The sequence below is a fragment of the Sarcophilus harrisii genome, chromosome 6 (genome assembly GCF_902635505.1).
Source record: "Sarcophilus harrisii chromosome 6, mSarHar1.11, whole genome shotgun sequence".
NCBI lineage: Eukaryota > Metazoa > Chordata > Mammalia > Dasyuromorphia > Dasyuridae > Sarcophilus > Sarcophilus harrisii.
In genome coordinates, this window is record NC_045431.1 from 249,769,129 (window position 1) to 249,785,410 (window position 16,282).

At 33.6% G+C, this 16,282-nt stretch overlaps 1 protein-coding gene across 1 annotated transcript; it reads right to left on the minus strand.

The window, feature by feature from the left end:
* Nucleotides 1-11,223: 11,223 nt before the first annotated feature.
* LOC100924515 (olfactory receptor 1009-like) lies at nucleotides 11,224-12,162 on the minus strand. Its single transcript, XM_003773928.1, has one exon. It carries the CDS (start codon nucleotides 12,160-12,162, stop codon nucleotides 11,224-11,226), a length of 939 nt encoding a protein of 312 aa, XP_003773976.1.
* Nucleotides 12,163-16,282: the final 4,120 nt, after the last annotated feature.

Below are 16,282 nucleotides of genomic sequence, written 5' to 3' on the forward strand. Positions count from 1 at the left end.
TAGCAAAATGAATTATTATAATTGTTATTAGAAAATATTTTCAATCACATATATTTCCTTAATAACAATAAGATTCCCCACTTTTCAGTTCTGAATATTTTGCAGAACACTTTTACACATAGCAACCAGATCACCATAATGATCTTATTAGCTTGGGAGAGTATTACTACCATCCTACTTTTTAAGCAGAGGAAATGATGGAGAAGGTAAGAGACTTATCCAAAGTCACAATTTAGTTGTTTCAAGTTGAGGAAAAATTCTAAAAGTTTTAGAAATATCAAGATTTTAAGGATATGGTCAGAATATGGTGAGAGAGTAAATAAGCCCTTGTCATGAAACTCAAAATTCTTTTTAATAGCTTTTCCCCTCAAAACATAAAACTAGTTTTTAACAGTCATGTTCGGAAAACCTTGTGTTCCACAGTCTTCTTCCTCTCTTTTCCCCATTCCCTCCCACAAACAGCTAATAACCCACTACAGGTTAAATATGTGCAATTCTTCTAAAGATATTGCTATATTCCTCATGCTGCACATGAAAATTCAGATCAAAAAGTGAAAGAAAAAAGCAAACAATAATAACAAAAAAGTGAAAACATTGTGCTTTGATCCAGATTCAGTTTCCATATTCTTTCCCTGGCTGACTATGACTCTCTTCAACACAAGTCCATTGGAATTGTTGAGAATCACCTCCTTGTTCAAAAAAAAAAAAAAAAAAAAAAAAAAAAAAAAAGCAAGGCCCTCACAGTTGATCACACAATCTTGTTTCTGTGAGTCAACATTGACACAGAACAGGTGCTTCTGCTTCCCTGATTCTCAGCTGCAGCTTTGCTGCTGCCTATAGAGGAAGCTTGGTAAACTTTCCTTGCCCCAAAAGCAGATCCCAACTTCTTTTTAATGAGTAAAAAGGAAAAGAGGACTCAAACTACAGATAGTTTCTTTTGTGAAAGAGGAGAATATATTTCAAACCCTGAGGAGACTAAAAGCACATTGTCTCTACATGAAGCTCCAAAAGGTGATATGATCTGGTCTCCACCACACAAGGCTCTCCTAAAACAAATTTAAAAGGATCTCAAAAGAGAGCTAGAAGAAACATTGGGAAAGAAAAGGAAAACTTTGTAAGAGGGTTTCAAAAAGGCATATAACTCATTAAAAGATAGAGTTGATAACGTGGGAAAAAATAATTTCCTGAAAAACAGAATTAGTGAATTGGAAAAGGAAAATAACTCCTTAAAAAAACAGAATTTGGATTCCATAGATCCAAAAATTCCATAGAACAAAACAACTCATTTAAAAATTCAATTGGACAAATACAAAAAGAAGTAAAAAGAGTAAAAAAAATAAAATAATTCACTAAAAACCAGAATTGAACAAGTGGAAATGAATGACACAATGAGACATCAAGAATCAATTAAGCAAAACCCCCAAAAAGAAAAAAAAATAGAACAAATGTAAATATCTACTTGGGAAAACAACTGACCTGTAAAATAGATCTAGGAGAGACAATCTAAGAATTATTGGGTTCCCTGAAAACCATGATGACAAAAAGAGTGTACACACTATTTTTCATGAAATCATCAAAGATACCTGTCCAGATGTCATAGACTCAGAAGGTAAAATAGCCACTGAAAGAATTCAGTGAACATCTCCTGAAAGAAACCCCAAAATTACAACTCCAAGGAATATCATGGCTAAATTTCAGAACATTATACTAAGGAAAAAAGTATTATAAGCAGCCAAAAACAAAACAAAACAAAACAAAAACAATTCATATACCAAGGAGCCACAATTTAGGATTACTGAGGATCTAGTAGCTTCTACCTTAAAGGATTGAAGTACCTGGAATCTGATATTCCAAAAGGCAAAGGAACTTGGAATGCAGCCAAGAATAAACTACCCTCCTAAACTGAGCATTTTCTTCCAGTGAAGAAGATGGGCATTCAATGAAACAAGTGAATTCCATTTATTTCTGATGAAAAGACCAGAACTAAACAAAAAATTTGCCCTCCAAATATAGGACACAAGAAAATCATAAAAAGGTAAAAAGAACTCTTGAGAAACATATTTCTCTTATAGGTATACATAGAGAGGACGTGTGTAATTTGATTTTATTAGCATAGTATAAAAAATAAACTAGAGGTAGAAAGGGGATTGTATCAGAAAAAGGGAAAAGTGGAGGCAAAAAGAGGGTAATTACATCTCATGAAGGGGCAAAAGAAATCTATTATATTTGAGGGAAAGAAGGGAGAGGGGTGAACATTGTGGGAGTCTTACTCTCATCAGATTTGGCTCAAGGAGAAAATATTAGACATGTTTAATCTACAGAGAAACTTCTATCACCTTATTAAAAAGTGGGAGGGGAAAGAAGAAAAGGGAAGGGGTAGGCTAAATAGAAGTGGTACAGAAATAGTAGTGGAAAGGTATAAGAAAAGAGGAGGGATTCTGATGGGGGAGGACTGATTGAGGCAAGTGGTGCTCATAAGTTAAATACTGGAGAGGGGAAAAAGGTTAAAGGAAAGAGAAAAGTATAATCTGGATATATTAAGATGGCAGGAAATACAGTATTAGTAGTTTTAAGCATAAATGTGAATGGGGTGAACTCTCCCATAAAGTGGAAACAGCAGACTGGATTAAAAGCCAGAATCCTACAATATGTTGTTTACAAGAAACACATTTAAAGCAGAGTGATACATACAGAGTATAGGTAATAGGCTGGAGCAGAATCTATTATGCTTCAGGTGAAGTAAAAAAAGCAGCAGTAGCCATCCTGATCTTAGATCAAGCAAAAGCAAAAATTGATGTCATTAAAAGAGTTAAGGAAGGAAAATACATCTTGCTAAAGAGTACTATAGATAATGAAGTAATATCAATACTAAATATATATGCACCAAGTGGTATAGCATGGAAATTCCTAAAGGAGAAGTTAAGAGAGCTACAAGAAGGAATAGATAGTAAAAGTATATTAGTGGGCAATCTCAACCTTACACTCTCAGAATTAGATAAATAAGAAAGAAAGAAAGAAAGAAAAAAGAAAGAAAGAAAGAAAAAAGAAAGAAGAAAGAAGTTAAAGAGATAAATAGAACACTAGAAATATTAGGTATTGGAGATCTTTGGAGAAAATTGAGTGGAGACAGAAAGGAGTACATGTTCTTCCTGGCAGTTCATGGAACCTATAAAAAAATTGACCATATATTAGGACATAAAGGCCTCAAAATCAAATGCAGAAAGGCAGAAATAGTAAGTGCATTTTTTTCAAATCACCATGCAATAAAAATTACATTCAATAAAAAGCTAGGGGAAAATAGACCAAAAAGTAATTAGAAACTAAATAATCTCATCCTAAAGAATGAATGGGTGAAACAGGAAATCATAGACACAATTAATAATTTCATCCAAGAGAATAACAATAATGAGACACATACCAAAATTTGTGGGATGCAGCCAAAGGGGCAATAAGGGGAAATTTTATATCTCTAGAGGCCTACTTGTATAAAATAGAGAAAGAGAAGATCAATGAATTAGGCTTGCAACTAAAAAAAAAAACCCAGAAAAAGCGCAAATTAAAAGCCCCTAACCAAATACTAAACTTGAAATTCTCAAATAAAAGGAGAGATCAATAAAATTGAACCTAAAACAAATATCGAATTAATAAATAAAACTAAGAGTTGGTTTTATGAAAAACCCAACAAAATAAATAACCCTTTGGTAAATTTGATTAGAAAAAGGAAAGAGGAAAATCAAATTGTTACTTTTAAAAACGAAAAGGGAGAACTTTCCATTAATGAAGAGGAAATTAGAGCAATAATTAGGAGTTACTTTCTCCAACCTTATGCCAATAAATTTGATAACCTAAGTGAAATGGAGAAATACCTACAAAATATAGGTTACCTGGATTAACAGAGGAGGAAGTAAATTGCTTAAATAGTCCCATTTTAGAAAAAGAAATAGAACAAGTTATTAATCAACTCCCTAAAAATAATCCCCAGGGCCAAATGGATTTATATGTGAGTTCTGCCAAACATTTAAAGAACAATTAACCCCAATATTATGTAACCTATTTGAAAAAATAGGGAATGAAGGAGTTCTACCCAATTACTTTTATGACACAGACATGGTACTGACACCTAAACCAGATAGGGTGAAAATAGAGACAGAAAATTATAGCCCAATCTCCCTAATGAATAGTGATGCAAAAATCTTAAATAAAATATTAGCAGAGAGATTACAGAAAATCATCCCCAGGATAATACACCATGACCAAGTAGAATTTATACCAGGAATGCAGAGCTGGTTCAATATATATTGACTATATTGATATAACTATAACATAATTGACTATATCAATAACAAAACCAATATGATCATTTCAATAAATGCAGAAAAAGCATTTGTTAAAATCCAAGCCTTTCCTATTAAAACATTGGAGAGTATAGGAATAAATGGACTTTTCCTTAAAATAGTCAGTAGCATCTATTTTAAGCTATTAGTAAGTATCATATGTAATGGGGATAAACTAGAATCATTCCCAATAAGGTCAGGAGTGACACACAGTTGCCCACTATCACCATTACTATACAATATTGTATTAGAAATGTTAGCTTTGGCAATAAGAGATGAAAAAGAGATTAAAAGAATTAGAGTAGGTAATGAGGAAACCAAATTATCACAGTTTGCTGATGATATTATGGTATACTTAGAGAACCCCAGAGAATGCTACTAAAATGCTATTAGAAATAATCCACAATGTTAGTAAAGTTGCAGGATGCAAAATAAATCCACATAAATCATCAGCATTTTTATACCTCACTAACAAAATCCAACAGCAAGATATACAAAGAGAAATTCCATTTAAAATAACTGTCAATAGTATACAATATTTGGGGAATCTATCTGCCAAGGGAGAGTCAGGAACTATATGAGCAAAACTACAAAACACTTTCCACACAAATAAAATCAGATCTAAACAAGTGGAAAAATATTAAGTGCTCTTTGATAAGTTGAGTGATTATAATAAAGATGGCAACACTACTTAAACTAATTATTTATTTAGTACTATACCAATCAAAATTCCAAGAAACTATTTTACTGACATAAAAATAACAACATAATTCATCTGGAAGAACAAAAGGTTAAGGATTTCAAGGGAACTAATGAAGAGAAAAGCAAATGAAGGTGTCCTAGCTGTACCAGATCTAAAACTATATTATAAAGCAGCGCTCATCTAAACCATTTGATATTGGCTAACAAATAGCCTAGTTGAATCAGTGGAATAGGTTAGGTTCCCAGGACAAAATAGTCAATAATTATAGCAATGTAGTGTTTGACAAACCCCAAGACCCCAGCTTTTGGGATAAGAATTCACTATTTGACAAAAAACTACTGAGAAAATTTAAAACTAGTATGGCAGAAACTAGATATTGACCCACACTTAACATTGTATACCAAAATAAGCTCAAAATGGGTTCATGATTTAGACATAAAGAATGAGATTGTAAATAAATTAGAACATAGAATAGGTTACTTCTCATATTTGTGGAGGAAGAAGGAATTTGTGACCAAAGAAAAACTAAAGATCAATAATGATCTCTATTTTTTTTAATCATTTGATGAATGTTGATTATATTAATTTAAAAAATATTTGTACAAACAAAACTAATGAGATAAGATTAGAAGGGAAGCAACAAACTGGGAAAACATTTTTACATTCAAAGGTTCTGATAGAGCCCTCATTACATATATATATGTGTATATATATATATATATATATATATATATATACACACACATATATATATATATATATATATAGAGAGAGAGAGAGAGAGAATTAACTCACATTTGTAAGAAATCAAGCCATTCTCCAATAGATAAATGGCCAAAGGATATGAATAATTTTCAGATGAAGAAACTGAAATTATTTCTAGTCATATGAAAAGGTGCTCCAAATCACTATTGATCAGAGAAATGCAAATTAAGACAACTCTGAGATACCACTACACACCTCTCAGATTGGCTAAGATGACAGTAAAAGTTAATGATGAACGTTGGAGGAGATGTGGAAAAACTGGGACACTGATACATTGTTGGTGGACCTGTGAATGGATCCAATCATTCTGGAGAGCAATTTGGAACTATGCTCAAAAAAGTTATCAAACTGTGTATGCCTTTTGACCCAGCAGTTTTACTACTGGGATTATATCCAAAGAAATCTTAAGGGAGGGAAAGGAACCCACATGTGGAAAAATGTTTGTGGCAGCCTTTTTGTAATGGCCAGAAACTGGAAACTGAATGGATTTCCATCAATTGGAGAATGGCTGAATAAATTATGGCATATGAATGTTATAGAATATTATTGTTGTAAGAAATGAAGAACAGGATGATTTCAGAGAGGCCTGGAGAGATTTACATGAACTGATGCTAAGTGAAATGAGCAGAACCAGGAGATCATTATACATGGCAACAACAAGACTATATGAAGATCAATTCTGATGAACATAGCTCTCTTCAAGCTCCAATTGTTCAGTAATGAAGAGAGCCATCTACACCCAGGGAGATAACTATGGAAAATGAGTGTGGACCACAACATAGCATTTCCACTCCTTCTGTTATTGCCTGCTTGCATTTTTGTTTTCCTTCTCAGGTTTTTTTTCTTTCTTTCTTAATCCGATTTTTCTTGTGCTGTAAGATAACTATATAAATATTTATACATATATTGGATAATATAGATAACATATAGTTAAACATATCTAACAGGCATTGGACTATCTGCCATCTGGGGAGGGGTTGGGAGGAAGGAGGGAAAATTTAGAACAGAAAGTTTTGCAAGGGTCAGTGTTGAAAAATTAACCATGCATATGTTTTGTAAATAAAAAGCTATAATAATAATGATAATGGTAAAATTAAAAAAAGTTATCAAACTGTGCATACCCTTTGATCCAGCAGTGTTACTACTGGGCTTATATCTCAAAGAGATCTTAAAGGAGGGAAAGGCACCCACATGTGCAAACATGCTTGGGGCAGCCCTCTTTGTAGTGGCAAGAAACTGAAAATGAGTGGATGCCAATCAGTTGGAGAATGGCTGAATAAGTTATGGTATATGAATTTTATGGAATATTATCGTTCTATAAGAAACAATCAGCAGGATGACTTCAGAGAGGCTTGGAGAGGCCTACATGAAGTGATGTTAAATGAAATGAGCAGAACCAGGAGATCACTATATATGGCAACAAGGAGACTTTATGACAATCAATTCTGATGGATGGTGGCTCTCTTCAACAATAAGATGATTCAAACAAGTTCCACTTGTTCAGTGATGGAGAAAGCTATTTACACTAAGAGAAGGACTGTGAGAACAGAGTGTGGACCACAACATAGCATTCTCACTCTCTCTATTATTTGCTTGCATTTTATTTTCTTTCTCAGTTTTTCTTTTTCTTCTTTCTTGATCTGATTTTTTTCTGCATCAAGATAACTGTATAATTATGTATACCTATGTTGGATTTAACATGTATTTTTAACATATTTAATATGTATTGAACTACCTGCCGGCTAGGGGATAGAGTGGGGCAAAGGAGGAGAAAATTTGCAACAAAATGTTTTGCAAGAGTCAATGTTGGGAAAATTACTCATGTATATGTTTTGTAAATAAAAATCTTTAATAAAAATTTTTTTTAAAAATTGAGTTAAAAATTCTCTCATTCTTTTCTGTCTCTTCTCAACTCCTTGAAAAGACCAACAATATGATGTTGAATATGTAAAACAATAGAAAACGATCTACATATTAGCTATGTTGCAGAAGAAAACATATGCAAAAATAAACAACAAAAATAAAATGAAAAATTATGCTTCAATTTAGCAAGATAGATATAAGAATGTTTATTGAAAGATTAACAATTCAATATTATTTTTGACTTTACATTGTTGTAGCTTTGCAAATTTCCTAGTAGTTTCATATTTGACATATAATTAATCTGAGACATGAAAATTATAAAAATATTTTTGTATAGTCATTATATATATACTTATATTCTTATAGTCACATTCATGTAGTACTTTGCTAGCATCAAATAAATCAGCAGGCTATCCAATGGTATTTGTATACCAATGGCTCATAAGGATAGAAAATTCACACTTTTCCAACTACAGAATTTTTTTGTTTATTGTTTCCCCATCTTTTACTTGGTAAGGTAATCTTTCTTTAGAACTATTTTTAGAGTCCTTTAATATATTAATTTTCTCAAAATTCCTTATTTCCTAGACTCTATCCCCAAGGTTATGGTTCTTAATGTTTTATCCTTCTTCTTTAAGTAAAATAAAATAAAACAAATAAAATTACAGTTTTTACAACTTCAAAATATTTTAACCTCATCTTGAACAGGTAGCTCTAAGAGACTTCTGAAGGGAACATAGACATATTGAGTTGCTGTACTACCTCTTTTCCTATGCTCTTGCTGATCAGTCTTACTGCCTTAAAATTTCAACCATGGTACTATCTTGACCGCTAAAACCAAATAGGAGCTCCACAACTTGGGACAAATATAGTAGAACTGTGGAAGAGAATGGGGAAATAGACATGACATGGGGTTCAAAAGTGGACAAATTACTCTTAATGGATGTTAGATTAGAGAGTGGTCATAGCATATGAGTAACTTTAAGGTCAGAATCTTCAAAATATGGAAGGTTTAAAATAGCAAAAGAAACTGAAAACTTAGTACTGAACTTCTTGAGGAGGGAGAGTGAATGGAGGCTCATAGATGACGGTAATAAGAATCTGGATAGAATGAGATGAGTTACTAAATAATGGTGGTGAAGTAAATAACTAAGTTTGGTGATAAGCAGCTAAGAGAATTTTAACTTCTCCTGGACCTATGTGTGAGGTCATGTGAGAGAATGAAAAATAAACGTTGGAAACGGTAGTTATAATTATGGCGTCTTTGGGAGTTCCAAGAAGTTGGAAAACATATGTGAAGAAACAATGTACAATCATAGGAAAAAAGTTTGGAGATAGGAGAGACCTGGGACTTCACTTACTCTAAAACTTTTTCTTACATATGTAGAAATTAAATCTCAGAGAGGTGAAGAATGAAAAAAATGAATTCAAAACATTAATGTGCTTTATATGTGGCAAACATTCTACTGTGGACACCATATAAAAGCAATGATAATCTTTATCCTTAAGAAGCTTATACTGTAAGACCATAGACAAAGAGAAAAGGTGACAAGAGAGGGATACTTTAATGGAGAAAAATTATAGGGATGGTGAATTGCGGTGCATATTGGCATGCTCTATTAAGGGGAAATAGCAAAATTTATTTGAACATGGTTCCAGAACTGCAGTGAGGTAGTGTAGTAAAGTTGGTTGTTAGGATTGTCAGGGACATAGCCCAGAAGGAAGGCAATGAAGCATGATCGAGGCTTTCATAATATATTGTGTCAAATGAAGATATTACCCATCAGGACAAAAGTATTAGGGAGATGGATGAGTCAATTCTCAGGAAAGAAGTTAAAGGCGTGAAGATTTAGAATCCCACAAGTAATCCCACAAGTCTAGTGACAGAAATTTTGAGAAACAGCATATCAATTTAGGTTCTGTTTCTATAAATCTAAGTATAATTCCCTAAACTACCAAAAAACAAGTTTCCTTAAGGTCAAAGGAGAAAGGGAAGTCAGAGGTCAAGAGTGCCTGGAGTTAAGGCTACAGCTGTGTTTCCTAGTTGAAGGATGAGGAAGAGAAGCAATAAGCTGTTGCTAGGGACTCTATATTTTTTGTTGACCTCACACTTGTGTATACACATAATCTAATACACTCAATCTAAGCAGATCTCTAGCTATATGGCTCATGCAAAGAGAAAATGTGGAGAGCATATTTTATAAACTGGTGTAGACACTCCAGAATATAGGTATGCCAGCCACAGGACACCAATGAGGTCAAGTGCAGCTTGGAAACCTGAAAAGTTTTAGCTCTGGGATGGGGTGTATGTGTCAAGACAGTGAGATGTGCAATTCCTGCTGTTAGGAATAGTGCATTGTGCAATCAATATCCGAAGCAAAGTCCCAGTTACCCTGTTTTAATTCCAACTTTGCCATTTTCAAATTCATCTTGTCTCCCCTATTCAGAATCACGAGGTAAGATCTCTTTCTATTCTTCCCATTCACTTATAAAGTTTGTTTGATTGCACCTCTGCAATGTGTCTTTGATTTGATTCCTCTCAATTCCCCTGACAACAATATTGCCATCTGGACTTTTGCTATAGCTCCTTTAAGATATTCCTTCTTCCTGTCTTGCCTTTCTCCATCCTCTAATCCATGTAAAATGTCCTTTACAGCATCATTTACATACATCTATTTATCATTTTATTCTTTATTATTCAATGACTCCATTTTCAGTCTCCTTAGAAGTAAAGGTGAACTTTTTATCTGAGTTTTCAATCAGCAATAATTGTGCCTTGGTTAGACCTCATTGACTTTGATACTGCCACTGCCTAGAACTCAAACTCTTTATTTGAATGTCAGCATTTATTTTTTAACAAGTAAATTTCATGTTGATGGCCATTACAGACAGGAATCTGTAATATTTGCTTCATAGAGTGAAGTTCATTCATTCACTATACCTATCTGAATTCTCTTCGTTAAATGGACATATTTGTAATACTGTCAGCCTTTTGTGCTATCCTTTGATTTTATTGATTAAAATATATTAAGTTAACAAACAAACCAGTCTTTTTTTTTTTACATTCAAGGTCCTTCGCCATCTGGTAATTTCTTCTCATATTTCTCTCCTCCAAACCTTCTATGTTTCCACATGATCCTTTGTCTCTTTCCACTTCTAGCATGTTGTGTGTACCACTTTTGCTCACAGTTCCCAATGCCTAGAATAACTTTCCCTCCTTTTATTTACTGGAAAAATTTCTATTTCTCTTTGAAATGTCAAGTCAAGTGATGATTGTGCTGAACAAGGAATCATGCTAATTAAATCATGTTAACTCTATAACTTACCACATATATGATCTTAAGGAAATCATTTATTCTCCCTCTTTTTGTGAGTGTTGGACTAGATGGTTTCTGATGTCTTTTCTACCTCCATATGTGTGATTCTATGATCTTCAAGAAGACTTTCCTTGTCAAGAATGACTTCTTCCCTTGTACCCAGCAGCTCTCTATTTTGCACTTCTCTGATGTGCTTCTCATCCTATAATGTCATGGTACTCCAATTTTTGGTATAGAAAATTCATATCCTAACACGAAATTTAGCAATGGTTCTATGGATGGCATCTTTGACCTCTTTGTTCCTTAGGCTATAGATGAGAGGATTCAACATGGGGGTCACTGATGTATAAAACATAGAGACAAGTTTATTGGTGTCCATGGAGAAACTTGAGTTAGGACGCACATAGACAAAAAAGAGGGTACCATATAAAAGGGTGACAGCAGTGAGATGAGAAGAGCAAGTGGAGAAGGCTTTCTGTCTGCCTTCTGCAGATTGGATCCTGAGGATGGCTATGAGGATGTAGATATAGGAGACCAGGATGATCAAACCACTGAAAGTACAAACAATCCCAGCAATAACAAAAACTAATAACTTGTTGATGCTGGTATCAGCACATATAAGGGAGAGGAGAGGGAAAATGTCACAAAAGAAGTGATTGATGACATTTGGGCCACAAAAAGGGAGGCGGAAAGCAGCAGGAGTGTGAATCATGGCATCTATGAATCCAGCAGCATAGGGGATAGCCACAAGCAGATTGCAGTGTTTTTGGGACATTGTAATGGAATAAAGCAATGGGTTACAGATTGCAACATAGCGGTCATAGGCCATGGATGCCAAGAGGAAACATTCAATAGCCACAAAACACCCAAAAAACCACTGTTGTAAGACACAGCCCAGGAAAGAGATGGTCTTTCTGTCCTCAAAGAAGTCTCTAAGCATTTTGGGAGCCACTATGGATGAAAAGCTCATGTCCACAAAAGACAGGTGGCTGAGGAAAAAATACATTGGTGTGTTAAGGTAGACATCAACCCGTATAAGGATGATCATTCCTAGGTTGGCTATCATGTTAATGAGATAAAACGAAAGAAATAGAAGAAAAAGGATGACCTGTAGCTTTGGATGATACTTCAGGCCCACAAAAATGAACTCTGTAACTCCAGTGTAGTTTCCACTGGCCATTTATTCCCAATGCTTTCTGTTGAAGGAAAGACAAAAACATATTTCCATTGGATTGCATGACTTTGAATATAAGAGTTGATTATGATCAAGTTGTAAGAAATATGAGGAAATACCTTATTTTTTAGTTCACCCATTTCACTTTGCAGATAAAAAAAAACTGGGGCTTAAGAACATTAATGTCACATCATTACTATGTAGGAGTCAAGACTTAAATTTAGTAACCCTAATTTCACATCCACTCCACTGCCCTTTGAACTGAATTAAGTCTTCAACCATATAAAGACATATTCACCACCATTGTTTTGGTGGTGATAGTATTTCTTTGGGACATTCAATTTTTGGATGAAAATGATGTGTCAGTTGCTTGGGAATTCCACCTAAATTAAATACAATTGAAAGCCTTAAGGTATAATCAAGCCTATATTTAGATTTGTTTTTCACAGATGAACTTAATATCAAACCTGATAAAATTGTGATTTTATGATGAAGAATTAAAGAATATGTGTTAAAATATTGTGAACTCAATGTCAAACTCACTCAAAACAAGTGGATGCAATAAAAGGTGGATACATAACATAATAACATTTTTAAAGGTGTAAACATGTATGAGGTTTATTGGATGCCAATAAATTCAATTATGGTACTTGGTCCCAATTAATTCATGCAAAGCTATAAACTAATATGATCTATAATTCTTAAGGATCTTCAAGAGCCTCTTCTTCATGTGGGGAAACTGAGGCCCAGAGAAGGGATGTGATTTGCCCAATATTACCCAATTAGTGAGTGAGAAACTGCCATTGATTCCAATTTCTAGTCTCTGAATACATGACTGTTTCTTGTCTTCCATGCTTCCTTCCTGTCCCAAGCTCATTCAGAATACAGGACAAAAAGAGGTTATTTATATCTATTTATCTTTATCCTCTGAAGATGAAGAATTAATCAAGATGGAGTAGGAATGGCAGTATTATTGGGTGGGTTAGAATGCCATAGGAACACAACCGAGGCCACTGGGAGGTGACTTCTAAGGAATCTTATGTAGGTAGCATCATTGTCCTAAATATTTCTTTCTCCTAGTAAAGTTGAAAGCTACAGGAACATTTTTCCACTACAATAAACTTTGTGTAATGCTATTGGTTTCCACAAAGTGTTGGGAAAGGACTGAGGGAAAAGGACAAAAATATCTGATAGTTTTCTATTTAAAATATTAATTTTCACTCGTTGAGTGCAGTGATCAATTGATTCTGAAGTGTTATCAGAGTTCTTGAAATGCTAATATACTGGAGCAAAATTCTGGTTATTTCTCTGGTGAGAACCCAAAACTCATAATACAGAGGAAGTAAATATCCTTCAATAGCTGTGGTGTGGGAAATAGTAAAAAGACAGACTGAAGTCTTGGCTCTAGCACTTGTTAGTTTCCTCACCCAGAAATTATCACAACAGTTTTCTCAGCTTTAGTTTTCCCATGTATAAAATTAGGATAACATGACTTATGTTGCCTATTTCATGGTGCTGTTATGAAGAAAGTGCTTTTCTCCTATTTTTCCACATGAGACAGTGTAGTGGAAAGAGGGGTGGACTTGACACTAAAAAGACATGATTTCAAACATTTATTATGTGTGTGACCCTAGACAAGTCATTTACCCCTTTTCAGCCTCATTTTCCTTCTCTATAAAATTGGGGTAGTAAGAGTGTGTAACTTACATGGAACAAAAAAGATGACATGGAAAAACTGCTTGGTAAACTGCGAAGTACTAAGTAAAAGTTAGTTATTCTTGTTAATATATATCTAAAATACTTCCCTTGTTATTCCAAAATCTAAAACTGCAAGATGTGTAGTCTGTTCTAGGGAATGGAAGATGCTACTCAGGTTCAAGGAAGTCTGAGAGTGAAACCCTGACTCTGAAAAAAAGTAGGAGTATAAGTCATTTACCTATTTCTTACCCCCTGACAGTTTATCAGTCAAATAGGTTACCAATCCTTAGCAAGTACACACACATATAGATACATACATGTATATATATATATATATATATATATATACCCACACACAAACACACACACACACACACATATATATATATATATATATATATATATATATATATATACACACATATACACATACACATATACCTACATTTTCACATATGTACCAGACATTTACAGATATGGGTTTATATAAACATATATACATGTATTGTGTACTTGACATCTTGTTATCATACATCTCAGTGATACTAACATCACTTTGCTATTTCTATTGTCTTCAGAAGGGATAGCTTCTTGTATGGGGCAAAGGAAGGATGCTGATAGATTAGTGCTGATTTAGTAGATGGATTTTAGATACTTGAACTTAAAATTTCTATTTTTTATTCTTCAAGTACCCAACATTTCAAAGGCATGTATTTAAAATTTGTAAACTTGAAGTCACATTCAGTATTTGTTCTGCTTTGGTTGACTGTACATTGTGTCTACAAAAAGACATTTTAAAAAAATAATTAAGTCCATCTAAAACAAGGAAAGAAATGGACCAGCAGTTGACTGGTAGTAGTATTTGGGCTGCCTAACGGCCATGCCAAGTTTGGGTCAGTATAGAACACTCTACTGGAACTCATTAGCTAAAAGCCAACCACATTATCATTGCACAATATCCCTACTATTTTGAATGCTTTAGTTTGTTGAGGATTCCTTGAATTTAAAAAAAAAATGTATAAAGAGAGGAAAAATTAAAAAAAACTTACATGTTCTTGATATTTTGCCTTTTATAAGTAACAAGAAGAGGATCTGAATGAATTGCCCAGTCTCTGTTTTCTCAGAAGTCTCTGTCTCACCCTTTCTCCCACACCTTCAGTTCTCACCCATTAATACCTCAGTATACAGAAGAGCCAATTCTATAGCAGGATCATAAGAGTTCTTTGAGAAAAAAGGGAGTATTTTCTTCCTAAGAAGCATAGTTTCATCTCCTTTATCTTGGGGAGATATTATCCCTCAAGTGTCCCTTTCCTTGGGAGTTGTTATTAAGGAGATAAACTAATTAGATGGGGCTTAGCCATCTTCATAACTTAAAGTGGTCCTTAGAGATCCTGTTGAATATGAATATGAAATATTTTCTTTCTTTTAACTGAAGGAATTTTTATTGTCTTGTTGAATTGTTTTTCAAATGTTTAAACTTCTTTGCAAAAACAAACACTCTTGAGATCCCTCTATACTCACAGTACTAATTTTAGTTTCCCATATAAGCTCCTATTTCAATGGAACCTTTAGGTTCCTTTTTTAACTTTTTTATTGTAGAAATATAATTTATTGGGATTTTAGGGGGGAAAGTTTTAGATTTGGAATTGGTGGACATGAGTTCCAATATAATTTGTGTATTCTTTGAAAGGCAATTAACATCATGGGGCTTCAATTTCACTATTTCTAATATAGAGATAATAATTGTACTGCTATCTACCTTATGGAGTTTTGAGCTCTTAGCAAAATTTCAAATGCTATAGAAAAATGAATTATTATAATTGTTATTAGAAAATATTTTCAATCACATATATTTCCTTAATAACAATAAGATTCCCCAATTTTCAGTTCTGAATATTTTGCAGAACACTTTTACATATAGCAACCAGATCACTACAATGATCTTATTAGCTTGGGAGAGTATTACTACCATTTTACTTTTTAAGCAGAAGAAATGATGGAGAAGCTAAGGGACTTATCCAAAGTCCCAATTTAGTTGTTTCAAGTTGAGGAACACTTCTAGGATATTAAAAATTCTAGAAGTTTTAGAAATATCAAGATTTTAAGGATATGGTCAGAATATGGTCAGAGAATAATTAAGCCCTTGTTATGAAACTCAAATTTTTTTAATAGCTTTTCCCCTCAAAATGTAAAACTAGTTTTTAACAGTCATGTTACGAAAAGCTTGTGTTCCACATTCTTCTTTCTCTCTTTTCCCCACTCCCTCCCACGGACTGCAAATAACACACTATAGGTTAAATATGTGCAATTCTTATAAAGACATTTCTATATTACTCATGCTGCACACAAAAAATCAGATAAAAAAGTGAAAGGAAAAAAGCCAAGCAAACAATAATAACAAAAAAGTGAAAACACATTCAGTTTCCAT

Bases quoted from the DNA above. Each gene is read 5' to 3' on its own strand.
- LOC100924515 (XM_003773928.1), bottom strand. From the start codon at position 12,162: ATGGCCAGTGGAAACTACACTGGAGTTACAGAGTTCATTTTTGTGGGC.